The sequence below is a fragment of the Euleptes europaea genome, chromosome 17 (assembly GCF_029931775.1).
Source record: "Euleptes europaea isolate rEulEur1 chromosome 17, rEulEur1.hap1, whole genome shotgun sequence".
Taxonomy (NCBI): Eukaryota; Metazoa; Chordata; class Lepidosauria; order Squamata; family Sphaerodactylidae; genus Euleptes; species Euleptes europaea.
Window position 1 is genome coordinate 17,532,658 of NC_079328.1, and position 24,237 is coordinate 17,556,894.

Here is a 24,237-nt window from a genome sequence, read left to right on the forward strand (position 1 = left end):
TGCCATGAAATCAGTAGCATTGAGAAACACTGGGGAGAACAAAAAACAAGACAAAACAAAACAAAATCAGAAAGTTCCAATAAGTTTACATTTAGTACAGAATAAAGACATAGCTACCCGTTAGTGCTTAGAGAATTTGTTCTGATACTATTAAAACATAAATAAAATAATCTTTTTTTTAAAAAGTCCATTCAAAAAGTTCCAGTGTCACCGGCAGCTGTCAGAATTTGCGTACCTACCTTTGTTTTACAAATGAGTCCTCCGCATCCCCCCCTCCCCATTTTACATCTTTGTCTCACTGGCTGCCCTTTGTACCTGCTCTTTAAAAAAAAAAAACATCAGAAATAAAAGTTTTCGGCAACACTGCTTTGATTCTAGTTTGTCCACAAAAAGTCTTGTTTCACTCCTTTTTTTAAAAAAAAAAATGTTATAAATCTGAAAACGACATCCTGGAGTCAGTGTCTTCAATAAGTATAAATTAATCTAAGAGCAAAATTCTACAACACCCAGACTGCAATTGGGGAAGAAAGTTGCTTGTGTTGAACGAAGTCCCTGTCGCCCACGCCAAGACCCCACCTCCCAGTGCATCGAAGCAGCTAGCCAGCGAGAGACGCATCGCTCTTAGAAGCGCGAGCTATTAAGGAAGTGGGCAGAGATGGGGGGAGTTCCCCCCCTTCTCCCGAAGAAAATTAAATGTGCAAAATGATGCTTGTCGTTGTTTCGTTCCACTTGACTTTCCGTCACATGGAGTGGTCGTGTCCTTGCCCTCCTGGGAACCTCTGCTGCTATTTGCAGGTGAATACCTCTGTCCGCTCGCTACACGTGTTGCATTTCACAAAGCAGCACCAGTGGAACTTGCAGTTACACTGCCAAACTTTGGTGTACTGGTGGGTGTTGTAACCCCTTCCACAGCACATCATGTCACACCCGTCGGCACTCGGGGAGGTACGGTTGCAGAGCCTTCCCTGCGTGCCTACGCTCCCGGTAGAAGCATCTTCTTCGCAGTAATTGGGCGACTTGTCGATATAGACCAAATCCGTTTCCATTGGCTTCTGGTAACTTCTGATCTGCTTGATCTTGAGGAAGGTGGGCTGCCGAAGCCTGCTTGCCCGGACCACTTCCACCTGCACAGCGGCATTGTACTTTTCTTTCAAAATGTATCCAATCTCTCTGAATTTAGGAAGCGTTGTCCAACAGGTCTTGGTTGTACACGAACCGGAAACCCCGTGACATTTGCATTCCAGTTTCATTCTCTCTTCAAGTACCTGTGTACATGAGGGAAGGACGGGGAGGGGGAATGAGAAAAAATGGCAAAAGTATTGGTGTTTACTCTGTGAACAGCTGTCCCTTAGGATAGATTAAAATAGTCAATGCAATCTTACAAGAGAGAACAAAGAAGAAGAAGAAGAAGAAGAAGAAGAAGAAGAGTTGGTTTTTATATGCCGACTTTCTCTACCAGTTAAGGAAGAATCAAACCGGCTTACAATCACCTTCCCTTCCCCTCCCCACAACAGACACCCTGTGAGGTGGGGCTGAGCGAGTGTGACTATCCCAGCTGGCTTAATGTGTAGGAATGGGGAAACCAACCTGGTTCAGCAGATTAGCCTCCGGCGCTCATGTGGAGGAGTGGGGAATCAAACCCGGTTCTCCAGATCAGAGTCCACCGCTCCAAACCACCTCTCTTAAACACTACACCACGCTGGCTCTTTTATCCTGAGGCATGATAGGACCAGAGTTAAGCTAATTTCCTAACCTCCAGATTGTGCTGGAGATCTCCTGCTATTACAACCGATCTCCAGCCGACAGAGATCAGTTCCCCTGGAGAAAATGGCCCCTTTGGAAGGTGGGTTTAATGACAGTATACACCATTCAAGTCCCTCCCTTCAATAAACCCTGCCCTCCTCAGGCTCCACCCCCAAAAATCTCCAGGGAATGCCCAACCCAGAGCTGGCAACCCTAGAAATTGGGGGTCCTTGATTTAACTGAATTATGCCCTTGATTTGAAAAAAGAACCTTACATTTTATTGAACTATCATTCGTCTTGGGTGGAAATTCTCCCACCCCAAGAAATTCTACCAACCTTATGGATATTCTTTCAGTTTCCCTTAAAATCCCCGCCCCCCCCAGTTTTTCATCTGATCAGGAACCTCTAAATTTCCTATAATTTCATTTAAAGGAAAATGCAGTGTTAACTCTTGCATCTTTGCACCCTATCTTGAACAATATGACTGTGATCATACAGGCACAACTATCACATACAATTTGTATCACATACAAGTTGTTTCCCCATGATGATATTTATTTTATTTATTATATTTATAGCCTGCCCAGTGCCCTCATTCCCAGCCAGGCCAAGCTCCATATAAAGCTAACTACATATGGCAAGAGCCGTACAGTTCAAAAAGGTATACCGGGAAGAACGTGCCAAAGCCCAAAGCAAAACCCTAATTTGTAAGCAAATGTGGTAGTTTTTGCCAGGAATGATTGGAAGATAACATGGTATTTCACAGATGAAACAAAACAAAACAATAAAAGCCTGTTCCAATATATCAAATTAAACAACTTAATTGAGCAATCCGGTTCTGTGAAACATGTAATGGAACAACTAAGATTGTGCTACACTGGTTTTAAAAGGCAGATGCATGTAAAGGCAAGTTAAATAAAACGCTGAGTTGGATCCCGCCAGCTTTTTTGCTCTATTTTGGCCCATTCCTCTCCTGATTACAATTCCTGCTCCACAAGGTTTTTGTCCACGCCTTTTGGGTGATCAAACGGGACCCCTTCCTCCCTTTTCATCAGTGGGAAAACTGGTTGGATCCAGCCCAATATTTCTGGATTAATAGCTGTGTGTTACATAATCGGTTACAGTTTGTGCCTACCATATGGGCTGAGATCCTGGCACTGTTGCCCATAGCAACTGGTGGTGTCTGAATACATTTATTTCAGCAGGGCCTTCTGCAGGTGCCACCCTGCAAATTGGCAAAATCAATAGCCACTTATATTCATGTATTCTCTGTTGTGGCCCCTAACTTGCCTGTAGGGTTGCCAGGTCCCTATTTGCCACCGGCGGGAGGTTTTTGGGATGGAGCCTGAGGAGGGCGGGGTTTGGGAAGGGGAGGGACTTCAATGCCATAGAGTCCAATGGCCAAAACGGCCATTTTCTCCAGGTGGACTGATCTCTATCAGCTGGAGATCAGTTGTAATAGCAGGAGATCTCCAGCTAGAACCTGGAGGATGGCAACCCTATTCAGAAAGTTGCATTGGTAAAGGGATAGGAACTGTGGCCTGTACCACTATATTGCTGCCCATCACTGTCAGCATGCTACAGCTATGTAGTTTCTAGACCATTTAATGTGTCATGTTTAAATGCTCATGCTGTGTTTCAGGTTTGTTTTAGCTCTCTTTTAGATTTCTGCTTGTTTTCAGTTTTCTGTAGTCCAAACCCTATTGCACTGTTCAGTGGGTGTACCATCCCTTTGATATGACTTACACTATATAATCCGCCTTGAGTCTCAGTCATAGGGTTGCCAACCTCCAGGTACTAGCTGGAGATCCCCTGCTATTATAACTGATCTTCAGTCGATAGAAATCAGTTCCCCTGGAGGAAATGGCCACTTTGGCCATTGGACTCTATGGCATTGAAGTCCCTCCCTTCCCCAAGCCCCACCCTCCCCAGGTTCTGCCCCAAAAATCTCCCACCAGTGGCAAAGAGGGACCTGGCAACCCTACTCAGTGAGAAAAGCGGACTATAAATAATGCAAATAATCAGGCAAACAAACATGGCTGTCACTATAAAGTTCATCAAGAAAGATACAGGATTTGCTTAGTAGAACCATGGTTTATGTTATGAAAAAATGCATGGAGAAATAAAAGGGCAGCACCAATTACAGGAGATAAAAAAATAAGGTCAAGGCCAATGGTGCAAAATAAGGCAAAATATATTTTATTACTCAGTTAAAATCCCCCAAATTCTCTAGCCAAGTACAAGAGGCTAGTCATCTTGTACTTTTTTTAGAAAATCACTGCAAGGCTAACAGATTCCCCTGAAGAAGCCTCTTAGCGAAATGCATAGGGAATCTGGGGGATTTTAATTGAGTAATAAAATATATTTTTACCTTATTTTGCACCATCGGCCTTGGCTAAGGTTGCCAACCTCCAGGTAATAGCAGAAGATCTCCTGCTATTACAACTGATCTCCAGCGATAGAGATCAGATCACCTGGGAAAATGGCCGCTTTGGCAATTGGACCCTATAGCATTGAAGTCCCTGCCCTCCCCAAACCCCATCCTCCTCAGCTCTGCCCCAAAAACCTCCTGCCGATGGCAACCCTAGCCTTGGTCTTATTTTTTATTTCATGAAATAATGCATGACACATAGTATAGCAACAATGGAAATTCCCTGTCCCTGCAGTGGTCCCACTCCACTGGGTGCACTTTCCCCCTCCTGCCTCCCACTGCTTTTTGCTCTGTTTCCCCATTTCCTTCCTGCAGTTTCTACCTCCCCACTGCTGGTGCAGTACTTTTCATAGCAGGAGATCTCCAGCTAGTACCTGAAGGTTGGCAACCCTAACCACACTGGCTGTTTGTTTTTATGGCATTGATTGAAGTCCCTCTCCTCCCCAAACCCCACCCTCCTCAGGCTCCACCCCAAAAACCTCCTGCCGGTGGCAAAGAAAGACCTGGCATCCCTGTTCATTAGGGTTGCCAGGTTCCTCTTCGCAACCAGCAGGAGATTTTGGGGGTGGAGCCTGAAGAGGGCAGGGTTTGGGGAGGGGAGGGACTTCAATGCCATAGAGTTCAATTGCCAAAGCAGCCATTTTTCTCCAGGTGAACTGGTCTCTATCGGCTGGAGATCAGTTGAATTAGCAGGAGATCTCCTGCTACTACCTGGCAGTTCAAATATATACAATGTATACAACATATGTTTGATGCAGTCTCTGTGCAACGGAATAATGCAATCTTCTTGGTATATATTTCTTGACAATAATAAGAATTTCAATTCCATTCAACTTTATGTTTCCAAATAAATTTCTGCAACACTTTGGAGTATCCTTCGGGGAACTAGTGAATCAATTTGATGACATACTAGGCAGAAATTTATTTGGAAAGATAAAGTTGAATGGCTTCGGGGCTGAAGAAAAGACTTTGAAACGGCCATCCCCCCCATCTTCTCCCATTAATTGTATTTCTGGGATTTTTTGACTATGTACCATTCATTGGACAATCTTGAAATTCTTATTATTGTCAAGAAATATATACTAAGAAGATTGCATTATTCTGTTGCACAGAGACTGCATCAAACATATGTTGTATATATTGTATATGTTTTTGTTTATGTATTCCACTCTTGTTTGTCATTGTTATGTAAGCACATAATAAGAATTTTGCTACTTTTGTACACTTGTTCTCCAGTGCTGTTTTCCTAAGCTAAACGGTATAAGCACGGAGGTGCCTTTTCTTCGCATTGTAACTACCTGGCAGTTGGCAACCCTACTGTTCATCTCTAAATCTGCTTACAAGCAAGCAAGGCCTAATTAACCCATGTTGTTTTATTCGTTTTATTTATTGGCAAAATTTGTATCCTGCCTTTCTGCCCTTACCAAAGCCAACAAGGCAGCTGACATTTTAAAACATGCATGATAAACCATTAAAATCAACTCTCCTCCCAAACACACATCATTAAAACAAATAAAAAAGGGAGTTAAAATACATACAATACACACACACGCACACAGAGAAAATAACAATCGTGTCCTTGGTTTGATTTTGCTAGATATCTTCATGCGTAGTAGTTATCTCAGTTTTATCTATATTATCAGCTTTATCTATTCTATTTTTCACCGTCTGTTTTTTAGCATATAAAATAAATAAATATAATTAAAAAACCCAGCAATTAAAACATTGGCTGGAAGGAGGAATCATTGAGGGCACGTCAAACAATGTTTCTTGATGCTACAAGCGCTGCAGGATGATTGTCAGCCTTACAAACCTCAGGATTGACAAATTGGAAGAAGAAAATATATGTATATAATATACGGGGGGTGTAATTCTGTACTTTTGCCCCCCTTAAAAGAAAACGAAGATCCAGCCCTGGGTAGAAAATTTGTATTGAGGAAGAAACCAAAACAAAATACATAGAAAGTTGTGTCAGTTTTAAATGAGGCATATAGGATCAGATGCCTTTTCTATGAATATTACAATGCTTTCTAGATCAAATATACAATTTTAAAAGTAGTTATATTTTACGTGGGTTAGTTTTGGCTTTGCTCTCCATTCTTTGTGTCTTTCATGGTGGAGATGCTCCTTTTCGCTGGAGGTAACAAAATCCCTGTGACTTTTAACTGCCAGAACGTTCAGTTCACTTGTACCTTTTTTCATTCCTCTACAATACATCACCAATTCATACATGAACGTTATGAAAGCACTGCAAACAAGAAATCTAGAACAGCTAGAATCAAGGCCAGTAACACCTTAGTGACTAACAAGATTTTCCAGGTATAAGCTTTTGAGCCTCAAAGCTCTCTTCGTCAGATACCTGATATCTTGTTGGTCTCTAAGGTCATTCATGCATGGTCGCTTTAACCTCCTTTATTCCCCGTTTCAGCCAGGATCAAAGTAACCCAGGTTGGGGGAAACTGTATGCGTTGGCTGGAATGTTTAGGGATGAAACTGTGTGCTAATGGGGGCATGAATACAGAAAAGCAGTCTCCCAAGTTCAAGTCAAGTCCCACCCCTTTAAATGTTGCTCTGTAATTGGCTGACTTCGCAGTACTCACCCTGAGAGAAGATTTCCTTCCCCCCAGACCCAACTGCCGCATAAAAAGCATTTTAAGAACAAACAAACAAACAAACAAACAAAAATGGAGCAATCTGAAAGTGGGGGGAGAAATCCAAGCCTGGTTTTAAAAAAGTCTTTCTTTTGCTCAGAAAGAGCTCCAAGGTAGCAGGAAACCGGAAGCACTTGAATCCCTGCCTCTTTACACACTGCTTCGTGATTGGCTGTGAGAGAAGCCAATCTTCTGTGCTTCCCCAGTTTGGCTATCTGATTTGGCTATCTGAATGCTGCCTTGAAGAGGGGTTTGGAAAAGGGTGGGGCGAAGCTCAACCCAAGAACAGAGTATGCACGCTCTGTGACTCCAGAATGAGCCAGGATGAACGGTTTAATTCGGGCCAGAAGAGGAATGGGAAAAGCCGGGTTCGTTTTGCGTTGAAACAGCGTTGAGCTTCAGATTAAACCTTCAATTAGAGAATGGAGAGAAAAGTTATGGTTGTATATGCGGATGGCCAAAATTACAGCATCTTTACATGGTAAAGATATGGAGGAATTCAAAATTATGTGGTCAAAGGCCGCTGCATACTGGGATAAATCGGCAAAAACGGATTTTAAAAATATAGTTAACGAATTATAGTATAATGTGATTTTAATTAATGTATAATAATGTGATTTTTTCTATTAGTCACTACACCCCATCGGAAGTCCATTGGTGATGGGCACTGTGGTGGGTGGTGGATTTTTGAAGTAGGGCGTAATATATATTCTTATATGTATAACAAATTATGTATAACAATATATGTATAACAATATTAACAATATATGTTTTTATATGAACAGTGTAACAACATAATTGTACGCTCTATGTATGTTTGTATTTTTATTTTTATTTTATTATTATTATTTTTTATTATTATGTATATATATTTTTTGGATTTATTATAAAAATCAATAAAAAATTAAAGAAAAAGAAAAAAAGAAACAGCGTTGAGCTTCCAAGGAATGAGGTAACGTGCATACTAAAAAAGTTGATCCTGGCTGAAACAGGGAATAAAGGAGGGTAAAGCGACCATGCATAAATGACCTAAGGCTACTGGACTCAGTTCTGTTCTACTGTAGACCAACATGGCTACCCTCTGAAGAATTCTAGAAGTTATCATAGGTATGCGTGCAAATCTTTTTGCACAGTGTCTAATGGGCAAGCCTCTGCACTGGCAAACACTACCCAAAGGGAATCTTGATAAAAACCATCCCATCCCATCAGTAGTGTTTTTTGCACTTTTTTTAAATCAATGAGCACATGAGGAAAATACACGAATGAGCAGAAGTACCTCAAACCTGCACCCAGCTGTGCATACCTGGTCTGGGACCCTCATATCTTCGGGACCGCTTCTCCTGGTATGCCCCCCAAAGGACATTACAATCTACAGATAATAATTTGTTGGTGGTCCCCGGCCCTAAGAGTGTGCGGCTGTTCTCAACAAGAGCCAAGGCTTTTTCGGCCCTGGTTCCGGCCTGGTGGAATGCTCTGCCTTGGATAGGGTTGCCAGGTCCCTCTTCGCTATCGGCGGGAGGCTTTTGGGGCAGAGCCTGAGGAGAGCAGGGGAGGGACTTCAATGGCATAGAGTCCAACTGCCAAAGCTGCCATTTTTTCCAGGTGAACTGATCCCTATCAGCTGGAGATCAGTTGTAATAGCGGGAGATCTCTAGCTAGTACCTGGAGGTTGGCAACCCTAATAATAAATGAAGTAAAATAAGCAATCTGTCAACCAGGCTGGTGCTCCGTCTGAGCTACTTCAGACTGCAAGTCAAATGGTCCTTCATAACTCCCCCCACAAATCTCCCACACAGAAAACTAGATGCCAAGATGAAGGGCAGAACTCTTCTTAGGGATGCCAGGTCCACCACTGGCGGCAGGTTTTTGGGGCGGAGCCTGAGGAGGGCCAGGTTTGGGGAGGGGAGGGACTTCCATGCCATAGAGTCCAATGGCCAAAGCGGCCATTTTCTCCAGGCGAACTGATCTCTATCGGCTGGACATCAGTTGTACTAGAAGGAGATCTCCGGCTAGTATCTGGAAGTTGGCAACCCTAATTCTTCTCCATGACAAGGAGCTATTTTCCTGTGATTTATATAAGAGAGAGTTCAATCTAATGTGTCTCCCCCACATGCAGGAAGACCACCTCCGTGAGAATGAGCCCCCCCCCATTCCCACCAGAGCAAAAGAAACCCCTCCCTGTGCATTCCCCCATCCCCTCCTAATCTAAGATACCTTTCTTCCAGCCTCATTGTTGTGTAAGTTCATCAGTCTCCGAGCACTCTTTCGGATTTCTCGGGCATCAACAAACCTCCTGGAGAATTCAATGCCGTATCTGATATCGGCGGAGCAGCCTCCCCATTTCCACCCTTCCTCTTGATTGTAGTAGCCTTGTTTCTCTCGGTCGCAGCCGCAGTTGCTTAAGTTCCCCTGGCTGCAGGCAGCAGTGACGGCGTGCGCAATCCCAGCAGCGGTGATGGCGTAGGTGAAAGCAGCTTCCCTGCTTCCTGCAGAAATGTTTAAAAACAGGCCAACGTCAGGGGCAGGGAGGAGAGAGAAGGAAGCCATGCTGCTTAAGAGATGGTGTCGTTAAAGAAAGTGGTGCTAACAGCTAGGGTTGCCAACTTCCAGGTACTAGCAGGAGATCTCCTGCTATTACAACTGATCTCCAGCTGATAGAGATTAGTTCACCTGGAGAAAGTGGCCGCTTTGGCAGTTGGACTCTATGGCATTGAAGTCCCGCCCCTGCCCAAACCCCACTCTCTTCAGGCGTCGCACCAAAACCCTCCCACCCGTGGTGAAGAGGGACCTGGCAACCCTATTAACAGCCCAGCTGGACTCCAATGATCTGTTCTGTAACTAGGGTTTCGGCTATTAGCCTTTGCTCAGATGCACAGCTCTGTGCTTTCTCCCATTTTTCTATTTTTACTGGTTTTGTTAGGGGCCCATAGTTGGGGCTCTTTTGAGGTAGGGGCCATGTAAATGGGACCAACTTGTTCTGACCAAACTAGTCTGAAAGGGTCATTTTAAAAGACAGGGCTTACCCAGTCCCATCCGGAGGGATATACCCTCCAACTAAAAAAACCCAGATTCTACGGCTACTTATTAGGCTTTTGAAGAAGACTCCTCACCTGTGTGGATGAGCAATCTCCTTCACAAGAGCTGCCTTGGTCATGACTGCGGCTGGCTCCAATATCACCCCACACTGAAAACCTGCTCTCAAACTGAAGGTCGCCCCAAGTAGAGGCTTCGTTTCCCTGCACCGTGGCCATCTCTTGAAATCAGATTTTGGTGACTATAGTAAGACTGTTCACAGGATGTTATTTGCCACCAAAAGAAATGTTTCCAATGCCTTATTTTTCTTGCATTTAAGCTGTTTCCCTCAGTTTGGAAGCTAATTTGCGTGGACATCATGCTATGCGCCCCAGATACCAAGGGAGCACCCAGACTTTGAGGCGCCAGCCTGCCAATTGACTCTTTCCACCAGTCCTTGGCAACGTTGAACTTCTGAACCTGAAAACCGATGAACAGCTCGGCTCGCAAATGCCTGGAAGATGGGGGTGACCCCTTTGTGGCCCATAAAATTGGACCCCCTGTCCCAATTTTCATGAAACTTTGGTGTCCATCTAAGGAGAGTCCCTTGCAGCCATGCTGCAAATTTGGTGGCTCTGCTTCCAAAAATCCCCCACAGGAGCTTCGGAAAAAATCCCCATAGACTCTAATGGACCCAATTTTTTTCAGTAAACCAGGAAATAAAGCCAAAATACCCCTTTATTCGACTTATTCTGGGTTTACTGGGAAAAAATCAGGCCCAATAAACCCGAAATTTACAGAATTTGGTTTTTTTTGCCCAACCCTAGTTGGGATTCTGCATCTCTTGATCTGAAATCCACGGAAACCTTCAATGCTGGTCCAACATGTGTCAGCTGTCACGTTGAATGCCTGGCTGAAAGTCTGACAGTTTCTGGGGAACACACTGTATACACTTTGGAGGAATTAGATAATAATTATCATTATTATTATCTTATCTATACATCTATACATCAAATGTGGGCAGATTTGCAGATATCTAAATCCATGGATCAGGCCCATACTGAGAGAAAGGAGATTTTTCTCCACACTCGGACCCACCCAGGTTTGGAGAAAAACCCTAAAAGTTGCAAAAATTATATTAGGGGTTTTTAAACCCCTCCCCCCAAAGAACAGTAACATTATATCTGCACATCCTTTCACAATCTCCATCATGATTTGATAGATGCTAGGAAGACTACAGTGAGTGGAAGTGAGTTCTATTTAAACCATTGTTAAAAAGAGTTTACCACCTAATTTAAAATGATTATCCATTGGCCTCCAATTCATAAAAACATCCTTATTCAGATATACATTGAGTTTATTTTTAGCCACATAGCTGTAGCATTCCAAAACAAATTTAAGAGATGCCAATATAGCCGTCTTGCTTGCAGGCATTTATTTGATCAGCTGCTGTAACGTACAAGTCAATCTATATTCTGTTCTGTGTAAGATAATGTGCAGCTCTTGTATCTGTCTCAATAAAATGTCCTTTTTTCATACAATTCCCAAATGCTTGAAATAAAGAGGCAGTCCTCATAAGGAAGCAGAATGTTGTAAACATGTCGTTACACAAACATCAGCGTTACGTTACAGTGTAGTTTGTGTGAGTTTTGTATGTGTGAGGCTTTCTTACCAACTCAGCAAATGGCCTCCAGTGTTTTTTTGGTTAAGGAACATATGATTTACTAAATTGGCTGCTCACTAAGGAAGAGAGAAGAAAGGGAAAGATGCTACATGTATCACTTGAATTTTCAGGCCGCGTTTAGCATTTCCCACTTGTAAAGAACTGGACGAGATGACCAACCCTCTCATCTGTAATTGCAGGGAAGGGTTTTCAACAACAGGGTAACCACACACAAATCCTTGAGCATGCTGAAAAGCAGCCAGATCTTAAATGTGTGTGTTTCAGTGTATTTAATGTGTCTGCTGATTGCATTCCCAGTGTTTCTATTTCAATTGAATATGTATGCATCTGGTAGAATCAAAATGGAGATTATAAATTCCTTGGATCAGAGACTTCCCTTTCCATTTATGGGATAAAGCATACTGATGCTGTTGTAAGCAAATAATAACTACAATAATATTATACGTACATGAGCCATTCTACACCAGTTATCTCCATGTATTTCCCATCATGGAGCTGGCAACCCTACCCCTAGGTAGGGTTGGCAGGTCCTCACTCACCTTCGGCAACATGTTTCTGTGTAGATTGTATGTGTGCGTGCGAGTGCGCATACCGACGCAGCACTTCCGGTTTACAACCGGAAGTGCTGCCTCGCAAGGAGCCTTAGACCACTCAAACTAAGGTCGAAGGCTCCTCGCAAGGTGGCACTTCCGTTTGTAAACCGGAAGTGCCGTGTCGGCGCGCGCATGCACAATTGCCCGCCGGCCCTCAGCTGGTCGCCGGGCAGAGGGGCATATTACCAGGCGTTTGCCCACCACCAGCGGGCACCTGGCAACTAGGGTTGCCAACTGCCAGGTAGCGGCAGGAGATCTCCTGCTAATTCAACAGATCTCCAGCCGATAGAGATCAGATCACCTGGAGAAAAATGGCCGCTTTGGCAATTGAGCTCTATGGCATTGAAGTCCCTCCCCTACCCAAACCCCGCCCTCTTCAGGCTCTGCCTGCAAAATCTCCCGCCGGTTGCGAAGAGGGACCTGGCAACCCTACTGGCAATCCTACCTACCCCTTAGAGTACTGTCTGCCAATCTTGGAGAATTCTTAGGGCATTATTTTTCCCCCTGCTTCCCCACAGCATTGTGGTGCATTTATGGACTTCCTAGGGGTTTCACAACTTTTCTCCAATCCTTCTCAAACCTGCTTTGTTTCAAAGTTTTAGGAAAAGTCTCAATTAGGGTTGCCAGGTCCCTCTTCACCATCAACTGGAGGTTTTTAGGGCAGAGTCTGAGGAGAGTGCGATTTGGGGTGGGGAGAGATTTCAATGCCATAGAGTCCAATTGCCAAAGCGGCCATTTTCTCCAGGGGAACTGATCTCTATCTGCTGAAGATCAGTTGTAATAACAGGAGATGTCCAGCTAGTACCTGGAGGTTGGCAACTCCAGTCTCAATAAAGCCTGGATGTAGGGTTGCCAACCTCCAGGTACTAGCTGGAGATCTCCTGCTATTACAACTGATCTCCAGCCGATAGAGATCAGTTCCCCTGGAGAAAATGGCCGCTTTGACAATTGGACTCTATGGCATTGAAGTCCCTTCCCTCCCCAAACCCCACCCTCCTCAGGCTCCGCCCCCAAAACCTCTCACTTGTGGTGAAGAGGGACCTGGCAATCCTAGGCCCAAGGGTTTGCCAGCTGCAGGTTTGGGAAATACCTGGAGATTTTGGAGGGTGGAGCCTGAGAAGGGCGGGGTTTGGAAAGGGGAGGGACTTGAATGCCATGGAGCCCAATTGCCAAAGTGGCCATTTTCTCCAGGGGAAGTGATCTTTGTTGCCTGGAGATCAGTTGTAATAGTGGGAGATCTCCAGCAACCACCTGGAGGTTGGCAACCTTATACCCCTCCACTCTCAATTGGGGCTGGTGAGGCACAGCTCAGCCCCCACCAAGTGACATTTATGTCATATCTGGCCCTCATAGCAAATGAATTCGACAACCCTGTTCTAGAAGGCACCCTCTACTTGACATTATGAAAAGTCGGTGGCTCCTTCTCAACAGGCAGATAACAGTAAATGGTTCCTTGAAGCAAGAAAATTCACAGCCCCCTCAACAAGGATCTACCCCCCCAAATTAGAAAGTTAATAAACAGCCTTTCATGCTAAAACACACCCATTGCTATGATATCAGCCATATACTATGAGTACTTGCCATTACTCGGGGTAGGAGAGCGAACTCCAATCTCCAATATTTCGACAAAGGTTCAACACCATCACTCAAAATTGCAGATCTGTCAATTTGTCAATTATCTGTTTAGTAGCTATTTTCACATTTTCAGCCCTCAATACCAATGTCAGGCCCAGATTTAATAAAACGTTGAGGCCACGGACGAAACAAATTCAAAACCAAAGATCAAAACAGCCCAGAGCTAAAATAGTAAATGATATTTAGCAATTCAAATGGAAAGCCTGTCAAAAAAATTTCCAATAAAAATCTTTAATTAGTTTTCCAAATGCTACCAGGGAACTCAATAAACTCAATAAAGGAAGACAATAAACTGTCCAGAGGAGGGAACTCAATAAACTCAATAAAGGAAGACTCAATAAAGGAAGCCATAGCCCTCAATTTGCAAGACCTGAGCAAGGCTGTCAAAGATAGGACATTTTGGAGGACTTTTTGAAGGACTTTCATTCATAGGGTCACCATGAGTCGGAAGCGACTTGACGGCACTTAACACACACACACACACACACACACACCAGGGAAGTGCCCTGCAGGAGAGAGTTCCCTTGGTTAGCAGCACCAGGGAAGTTGGGAATGGTTCTGAACCATGAAAGGTATAGCTGATCAAGTGCGGAGTCCTTGCAGCTCAGATAGACTGCCCCTGCTCAGAAACTGTTGAGCAAAACACCTGCTGTCTACTGTTGTCCAGTCTCACATATTTCCAGTTTTCTCCTCTCCTGCCTACATTCTTCAACGGTGGAATGCGTTGCGCTGTGCCAGGCCTCAGGTGAAAAGGCTATGAGGAACTGCAAGACAGCCAGTCAGGCTGAACTAATCCTCTGGGCAAAGCGGTGTCTGGTATCCCATCTGCCATTTTGAAACGATTAATTATTCCATACCAAATAAAATTGGGATTAAGGGGGGGGGGGAGAGAATGCACTGGGTAATTTCATTCATCCCCCTTACTGTAGCACCCCAATAAAATACCTATAACATTAATGCTCTTTGAAGAAATGAGTCTAGTCCTGAGTGTTTCCACTTTCCAGAGGAGGGCAACAAAGATGGTGAGGGGTCTGGAGACCAAGTCCTATGAGCAAAGGTTGAAGGAGCTGGGTATGTTTATCCTGAGGAGGAGAAGACTGAGAGGGGATACGATAACCAAGCACTTAAAGATGGTTATCATACTGAAAGCATTTAAAGGGCTGTCATATAGAGGATGGTGCAGAGTTGTTTTCTGTTGCCCCAGAAGGTCGGACCAGAACCAACGGGTTGAAATTAAATCAAAAGAGTTTTCGGCTAAACATTAGGAAGAATTTTCTGACAGAGCAGTTCCTCAGTGGAACAGGCTTCCTCGGGAGGTGAGGAACTCTCCTTCCCTGGAGGTTTTTAAGCAGAGGCTAGATGGCCATCTGTCAGCAATGCTGATTTTATGACCTTAGGCAGATCATGAGAGGGAGGGCATCTTGGCCATCTTCTGGGCATGGAGTAGGGGTCACTGGGGGTGTGGGGTTGGAGGTAGTTGTGAATTTCCTGCATTGATGGATCGGTAGTTACCTGGATCCTACCTTTTCCCCTTCTTGAAGATGGGGACAACATTTGCCTACCTCCAGTCTTCTGGCACCTCACCTGTTCTCCAAGAATTCTCAAAAATAATGGACAGAGGCTCAGAAATTACATCTGCAAGTTCTTTAAGTACCCTTGGATGCAATTCATCTGGCCCTGAGGACTTTGTTTCATTTAAAGAAACTAGGTGTTTGTGCACTACCTCAATGCCAATCCTAGGCTGCAACTCCCTTCCCTCCTCATGTATTCTGTTTATGCCATGTTGAACACCATTTCCCTCGCATGAAAAGACTGAGGAAAAGTAGGAATTGAGCAGTTCTGCCGTTCAAAATGGATACTAGTCGTGATGCATACCTATTCTCTCCAGGATTAGATGAGCATGCCTACTATATTAGGTGTTGTGGAACACAGGCAGGATAATGCTGCTGCAGTTGTCTTGTTTGGGGGCTTCCTAGAGGTACCTGGTTGGCCACTGTGTGAAGAGACAGCTGGACTTGATGGGCCTTGGTTTGATCCAGCAGGGCCTTTCTTATGTTCTTAAGTAAATGCTGGTCTTGTGGCAACCGTGAAGGACAGGAGAACCAGCTGGCCATGTAGCAGGGCTGAAGTCCCCACTCTGAGTTACTCTTGCCTCTGACCTCCACAAGTTTCCTTCTTCCAAAGTGCCATGGAAACAAGTATTCATTTCTGCCTCCACCCTTCCAGTTATTTATTTTTGAAAGCAAACTGTCTTTTAAAAATTACCAAACTGCTCCAGGGACTGAGAGAAGAGTGGATGTATGACTGAGACGCCAGTACTTACTTTCTGTACCTTTATCTTATCTTATCACAGGTAACATAATATTTAGCTCAGCTTCTTCTCTCTCTGTGAGGCAGTCACTAAGTAGAGTTTTTCAGCTTCCAAGTTGCCTGACGATAAAGCGAGAACGCCACCGCTTGTATGCCTGCCTATTGATTTACTGCTTCAAGGACAATGAAACGCCATTCATTCGTTCAGACGGTGCAATTTAGCATTGCCTCAGCTTGCCGCCTATGGGGTGCCTAATTCAATAGGGCTGAAATCGTTCAACGGCTTCCCTTTGTTATGTATTCCAGTAAGTGTTAAACTTGGATGTATTCTGACAGTGACTTTTACAAAGCTCAAAATACTGTTTTTGTTCGACCAGTACAAGATAAGTGTGTTCACCCTAGTTGGATTTTGTTTTTATTCAAAGAATGGCCCCTTTGCTTGGCTGTTTCAGACTTAGAATATATAAAGCTGCCTTCTACTGAATCAGATCATTGGTCCATCCGGCCTAACTTTGTCTACTCTAACTGGTGACTGGCTCCCCAAGGTCTCAAGACCAGCTAACGCAGATCTTTTAAACGTCAGATACCGAGAGATTCTTCCAAAATTGTCCTCACCTGAATTTCTCCCCAGATCCCAAAATTCTGAATTACCTGGTCTTGTTGCCAAAAAGGAACTGATGCATTCAGAAATCTCTTTTTGAAAAATTTTCCTCAGTGCAAAGATACTCTGGAGGTAAGGTTGCCAGCTCCAGGTTGGGAAATACCTGGAGATTTTGGGGGCCAAGCCTGAGGAGGGTGGGGTTTGGAGAGGGGAAGGCCTTCAATGTAGGGTTGCCAACCGCCAGGTACTAGCTGGAGATCTCCTGCTATTACAGCTGATCTCCAGCCGATAGAGATCAGCTCACCTGGAGAAAAATGGCCGCTTTGGCAATTGGACTCTATGGCATTGAAGCCCCTCCCCTCCCAAACCCTGCCCTCCTCAGGCTCCACCCCAAAAAACTCCCACCGGTGGCGAACAGGGACCTGGCAATCCTACTTCAATGCCATAGACTCCAATTGCCAAAGCGGCCATTTTCTCCAGGTGAACTGATCTGGCTGGAGATCAGTTATAATAGCAGGAGACCTCCAGCTACCACCTGGAGATTGGCAACCCTATCTGGAAGCAAAGCCTGGATTAATCTTTGCCAGTGTGTTTTTTTCCTCTGCAACAGAGTGCGCTGGAAATGCAAATCCTTCCAGTGGGAGATACTCTTATAGATTGGTTGGTGGCAGCAGTTAATACCCAGAGAGAAGTTGGCGTTCCACTGGAAGGGAAAGAGGTAGAAGAAGAAGAAGAGTTAGTTTTTATATGCCAACTTTCTCTACCACTTAAGGAAGAATCAAACCAGCTACAATCACCTTCCCTTCCCCTCCCCACAATAGACACCCTGTGAGATAGGTGGGGCTGAAAGAACTGTGACAAGCCCAGCTGGCTTGATGTGTAAGAGGGGGAAACAAATCCAGTTCACCAGATTAGCCTCCGCCACTCATGTGGAGGAGTGGGGAATCAAACCCGTTTCTCCAGATCAGAGTCCACCGCTCCAAACCACCGCTCTTAAGCACTACACCATGCTGGTAGTGGCACTGGGCAGAGACCAGGGCAGACACGAGGCTTTTCTGAATTCCCAGGACCAAGAGGTAGTCCTTTAGCAAGGTACAAAATAAGAGAGTTCCCCTTCTCTTTTCAGCATGGAACTCTCTCGCTTTGTACCTTGCTAAAGGACTACGAAGTTATCGAGGAGAATAACAAAGAAATTAGAACATTGCATACAAAAAATACAATTTCCAGTTTATGTGCTAGGGCTTGCTATATTGAATTGTATTATACAGATTAGGATAGCTTTATAGGATGTTTAAATTGTTACTGTATTCACGTTTATTGTATTTGTAGCTGCACTTAATAGTATTTTGCACTTCTTTAATATTATTCGCTCCTGTGCTGATTTCCAAACCCTTGTGGTATATGTACAGAGGTGTCCTTTTGTAAGTAACCTCCAGATAATAGCTGGAGATCTCCTGCTATTACAACCGATCTCCAAGCCTGTATTCAACTCCCAACAATAGCCTGGCCGCTGCATTTTGGACGAGCTGGACCATAGTCAAAAAAGGCAGCCTTACAGAGAATGCATTACAGCAATCTAACTTGGATATGATCAGAGCAGGGATCACCATGAACAGATCACACTTTTTGAGGAATGCCTGTATTTAGCAGGTAAACTGGTGAGAGGCTTGACTAGGGTTACCAATCTCCAGGAAGCAAGGAAGCAAACACAGGAGCGAAAATGTATCACAAAGTGCAAAATGTTATGTTATACAAGCTACACAACATGGAAAACAAAATTAATGACAGTACAACTATATATCTATCCTAATAGCTATAAATAGCCCGATAAGTAACACAAGATTACTAACACCGTCCATGTGTTATAAAAGTCAAATACTAGTACAATAGCCTGTGAAAAATCATATTGTTGTATGTCTTCTTATTTTCAGATGTCCTTCAGCCAGGTGCAAGAGAAAATGCAGGTTCCAAATGTCAAGAAAAGAAGATAGTTGTACTGCCATTGATTTTGTTTTCCATGTTGCGTAGCTTGTATAATATAACATTTTGCACTTTGTGATACCTTTTCTCTCCTGTGTTTGCTTCCTTACATTCTGTACTTACACAGTGGTGTCTACTTTTGAGTAACCTCCAGGAAGTAGCTGGAGATCTCCCGCTATTACAACTGATCTCCAGCTGATAGAGATCAGTCCACCTGGAGAAAATGGCCGCTTTGGCAATTGGACTCTATGGCATTGAAGTCCCTCCCCTCCCCAAACCCCACCCTCCTTAGACTCTGCCCCCAAAACCTCCTGCCGGTGGAGAGGGGGGACTTGGCAACCCTATGCTTGACTCATACACAGACAAGCAGATTGATCGTGGAAAGTTCAAATAATAAGTGCCATTTGTGTGTGCGTGTGCAAACTTCACAGCATCCCTGGTAGTAAATACAGCTCCTTCTTTCTTGCAATGTTTGGTGTTCCTATGAACAATCTGGTCCCCCCCCCCTCTTTATTCTCTTCCAAATTGTTTCCAGCTTCCTGTCTTCTTTGCTATTTCCCCCCTTCCATAATGTATTTACTGGATTAAGTACAATCATACCAAGAAAAATCCTCTCATAATAAATCCACAGGTGTTTTTACAATAAACATACCATCAACCTGACATTAACAAACCCCATTAATAAATGAATAAATAACAATGACAATAAGAAGGCAATACAAAAACTTGACAGTGGCACACAAGAACAGACCGAGGGAGGTGAATGGATTAAAACAAGCAAAGCAGGCAGATGTTTTCGCATCTTGGCTGAGTCAGTTTAGGATTTCTCCCTAATCATTTCCAAACTGAGTTTCCAGATTTCAGAAGAGCTGTGTATATCCCACTGAAGTGCAGAAATGCTCAGAATTAGGTATTCAATGCAAAGCGCCTCATTTAAGGATGTTTACAGCCCTAATAGCTTTGCAGGTAAACTTGAAAAGGTAGCGTTAGATATTACTCAAAGGGGTGCTTTGGCACATCCTAAATAATGCACTTTCAATCCACTTTCAAGGCTTTCCTGCCAATTTCTCTTAACAATGACCTTTGAGAAGGCAAAGGAGCGTCTTAAGAACAGAGTAGTTGATGTAGAGAGGCAACATGATCTAAATAAGATTTTGAATCCTCTCTGTAGAAAGGATCTGCTTATCAGGAATATCACTGTCTAATATTACAGATCCTGAATATTGCAGAGCCTTTATGCTTCTTCAGTATAATGCCCTGCCATCCACGTTCCTAAATGGGAAATATAACAAACGACCACACAGAAGCACACAGATGTATATGCAAACAGGATGTGCTTGAAACCACTGAACAAGTGCTATTTGAGTGTAAAGTACCTAGAACCCAAATATTGAACCTAGATGTCCAGCATGTGTTCCCCCACTGAGCTAAATCTCTGACTTAAGGCAAACTCATCATCACAAAAGCAGAATGGTTCCTTGCTTTAAGCCTGTAATCATTCTTTTATAATATTTTCTTGCTGGAAAGGCACAGATTTGAGAATTATGTATTCCATTTGACTTAGCCAGAAGGTGTTCACGATCCTGCTTTCCCATCTATTATTGTTCTTCTGGTTTTGTATCTCTATAATTAACCTTCTGCTTTGGCTTCAAATGAACCGCCAGTCTCAAAGCAAAGCACAGCTGAAATTGACATGTTTAGTCTGAATTTGGTTTAATCCATAAAAACCCAACAAGCACCACATCAATCAGAATCGAAATTTTCTGGAAGCTCTTCAGGTTCGCTGAACAAGTTCATGAACTTTGTGAATATTTTGTTAAATAACTCTTTCCAGAGATAAAGCTGACATTAACTGTTCACTTGGAAGCATAATTGTTTAAATACAATGATCATCCCCTTCCAGTTAATGTGGCCACTTTACATCCTAGTTAGAACTTCAATCTAAACAATAGTTTACCCAAGCTAGGTGATAGCCATCCAGAAACGTCTTGATAGTGCCAATGTGGTCTTAATATCATATAGAAGTTCTCATTTCATGAGTTTACTGATGTCCATGAACACATAAAGCTGCCTTAGACTGAATCAGACCCTTGGTCCATCGAAGTCAGTATTGCTACTCTCAGACTGGCAGTGGCTCTCCAGGGTCTTGGGCAGAGGTCTTTCACATCACCTACCTGCCTAGTCCCTTTAACTGGAGATGCTGGGGATTGAACCTGGGATCTTCTGCATGCCAGGCAGATGCTCTACCACCGAGCCACAGCCCTTCCACAGAATGCTACTTAGAAATTTTACTAGTCTTATTAAAAAACAAAAAAGCATTTTGACTCTTTCAAAAAAAATGCAGATGTTTTCTCTGAACAGGAAACCCCTCCCAATTTTTTTTCAAGTTGGCTTTCAGCAAACATTTAGTGGAAACTCTAGGACAGGGGACCCTCTTAGGCAGATGTTTTACCCTGGATTTAGACACAGGGTCCTAATTTTAAAGATATTCCTTTAATTATTTGCATTTTGTCTACTAATGACAGATCATCAAGCAAAAGGCCAGAACAGAAATCCTAAAGTTGTAAATATAGCTCCATATAGCCTTTTTTCCGCCAACAGGGCCATTTGGATATTTGTAACATCATTTGTGGGCCATACAAAATTATCAACTTAAAAATTAGCTGACCAAGCCCCAAGCAGGCAGCTGCCCCAGATGACACCCCCAGCAGGGGCAAGCAGTCAGGCATCCAACTAGTGGCACACTTGCCCACCTGGTGGCACAGGATGGTCTGTTGCACCAGCCGGGTGTAGCCATCCAGCCACATGTCGGAGTTGCTCCTGCTCCGCATGGTTGGAACCAGATTCTACAGCCGGCTCCTGCTACCTCAATCTGCAGGGATGAAATGAGAACACACTGGCTAAACCACACACACCCCGCACATTCTGGCCCTGCCCCCTTTAACCCCTCCACTGTCGCCACTTCTGCCCCCAGCCCTCTTGTAGTACAGAGGGAATACGTTTCTCCACTGCACGGGTGGGAAAGGGTTAACACAGTTTCTTGGGAGGTCCTAGCAGCTCCATAGCTAACGACTCTTCTGCAAGGGGGAAAAAGGTTCCTTTTCTCGGCAAAACAAACTCACATCCGCCTTGAATAGAGGCTATTCCTGTCCGCGGGTGGGTGCTGATCACCAGTCTTAGATCCTTCTGAGCTAAAGATCTGCCAGGGCCCACGAAGGGCCAGGCCAAATGATTTCGAGGGCCTTAAACAGCCCCTGGGCCTGACTTTCCCCACCCCTGCATTACACCATAGCCAGGGTGGTGTAGTGGTTAAGAGTGGTGGTTTGGAGCGGTGGACTCTAATCTGGAGAACCGGGTTGGTTTCCCCACTCCTCCACATGAAGCTAGCTGGGTGACCTTGGGCTAGTCACAGCTCTCTTAGAGTTCTCTCAGCCTCACCTACCACACAGAGTGTCTGTTTTTTTTTTATATAATAATTTTATTGGTTTTTATAATACAAATTTTCCATGATAGTAAATAACAATAAAAGCAATATGAATTTCAAAATTCTAACTCTATGTTGTTATAATTTCTTGAATTCATGACAAAAAAAAAAACAAATTAGAGGAAAATTTATGGCTTCCCCATCACCTCTCTCCGCCTCTTAATGAAATATTCATCCCATCGTAATTGGTCTGATCTTAACTATCATAAATTCATTTAACTTTCATAAAACATCTTCTATTAATATAAATGATTATAACTCTTAATATTAATTGTGTCTTCTAGATCAGATTAATAAGTATTCTTCCATTTTCCCCAGTTTTAATTCATATTCACAATATTTCATCCAATCCTCCCATTCCCCTAAAAATCGAACATTGTCTTTTTCATTTAAAATGGCTGTAAGTTTTGCCATTTCCACCAATTCGAACATTTTCCCAATCCAGTCTTTTTTCTCGGGAATTTCTGCCCCCTTCCATTTTGCTGCATAAAGCAGTCTCGCAGCTGTTGTAGCATAGATCAAAAAAGTTCTTTGTATTAGCAAGTCGTCAGGTATCATACTTAATAGCATCATTTCTGGTGTTTTGGGTATATTTTTTGTACTATTAGTCTCAGTTCATTGTATATCATATCCCAAAAATCTTTAGCTTTATCACAAGTCCACCACATATGGTAAAAGGAACCAATTTCCATATTACATTTCCAACATTTAGGGGATGTCACTTTATATATCTTTGCCATCTTCTTAGGTGTTAAATGCCATCTATACATCATTTTATAAATGTTTTCTCGAATTGATTGCGCGTTTATTCCTTTCAAATCTTTTGACCAAAGTCTTTCACACAGAGTGTCTGTTGTGGGGAGGGGAAGGGAAGGTGATTGTAAGCCGGTTTGATTCTTCCTTAAGTGGTAGAGAAAGTCGGCATGTAAAAAATAACTCTTCTTCTTCTTCTTCTTATAGTGATGCTAAAAAATTGTTGATCATGTAAATCTAGAAGTTTTTACTGAGGCACACAAGCTGGCATAAAATTTAATCTTTAAAATGAACGTCCTGGTTATTTTCCTGCTGTACTTTCCCTCCCAAAGCCTAAATGTTAAATGCAAATTAGATGTTTTTACTATTGGCTTATGTTTCTCTCCCAGCCAACTCACACTGGAAAAGCCAGATGGATCCGCAGCCAAAAGATGGCACGGCTAAAGACTAGAAGAACGGAGAGCAGGAGACATACTGACAGAGCATCAAGAGGAACATTTTTTGAAGTAAAAAGTATTTCCTTCAACTTGTGCTTGTGCTTTTGAAAAAGATACCTTTGGTGTTGGAGAGTTTCTGAGGAGGAGTGTCTCTGAACCTGTCTTAGCTGCCTTGTCCTTCACTAAAAGACACACCTGAGTGCCCAGTTTGTGTTTCCTGTCCCAGTCTCCCTTGCACTGTGTCCAAGAGTCCTGCTGTTGACACAGGGGAGGCCATAATTCTGGCTCCTTCTCTTATTGGCACATGATTCTGCTGCCACATGGGAATTAAAGAGGGACTGGAAAAGTTGAAGACCACTCATGGAAGGTCCTATGAAGAGAGATCTCTGTATCAGAAATGTATCACCTCAGGAAGCAGCGAGGGAGAATTCTGGGGTAAATATACAGCAGGACTCTGGGAAATTCTTCCATGCAGCTTTAAAGGCAAAATAAGTATTCCTGAGTTTCTGTTTTGCCCCTGTGAAAATACCATGTATGACATTATTCGGTGACAAAGTAGTATCTCCTGGTATTCCAAAGAATCCATGCACTTTAACTTCATCACAATGAAGTCATTAAAAAAGCTGAGAAAGAAGAATTCTAATCTCTAGAGAAGCAGCTGAAATGACTAAACTGAGGCTATCGTATCTTGGTCACATCATGAGCCGACAAGAGTCACTGGAAAAGACAGTCACGCTAGGAAAAGCTGAGGGCAGCAGGAAAAGAGGAAGACCCAACAAGAGATGGACTGACTCAATAAAGGAAGACACAGCCCTCAGTTTGCAAGATCTGAGCAAGGCTGTCAAAGACAGGACATTTTGGAGGACTTTCATTCATAGGGTCACCATGAGTCGGAAGCGACTTGACAGCACTTACACACACA

General features: G+C 43.5%; 1 protein-coding gene across 2 annotated transcripts in view; it reads right to left on the reverse strand.

Moving 5' to 3' along the window:
* Positions 1-716: 716 nt before the first annotated feature.
* The window catches only part of WNT7B (Wnt family member 7B), a 104,578-nt gene continuing 81,057 nt past the window's right edge, over positions 717-24,237 (reverse strand). For both annotated transcript variants that reach the window (XM_056862613.1, XM_056862612.1), the window contains exons 3-4: positions 9,041-9,312; positions 717-1,265 (exon numbers count right to left, since the gene is read on the reverse strand). In XM_056862613.1, coding sequence (XP_056718591.1) covers positions 786-1,265; positions 9,041-9,312 — 752 coding nt within the window. In that variant the 3' untranslated portion in view covers positions 717-785. The remainder of the gene's footprint in view (positions 1,266-9,040; positions 9,313-24,237) is intronic.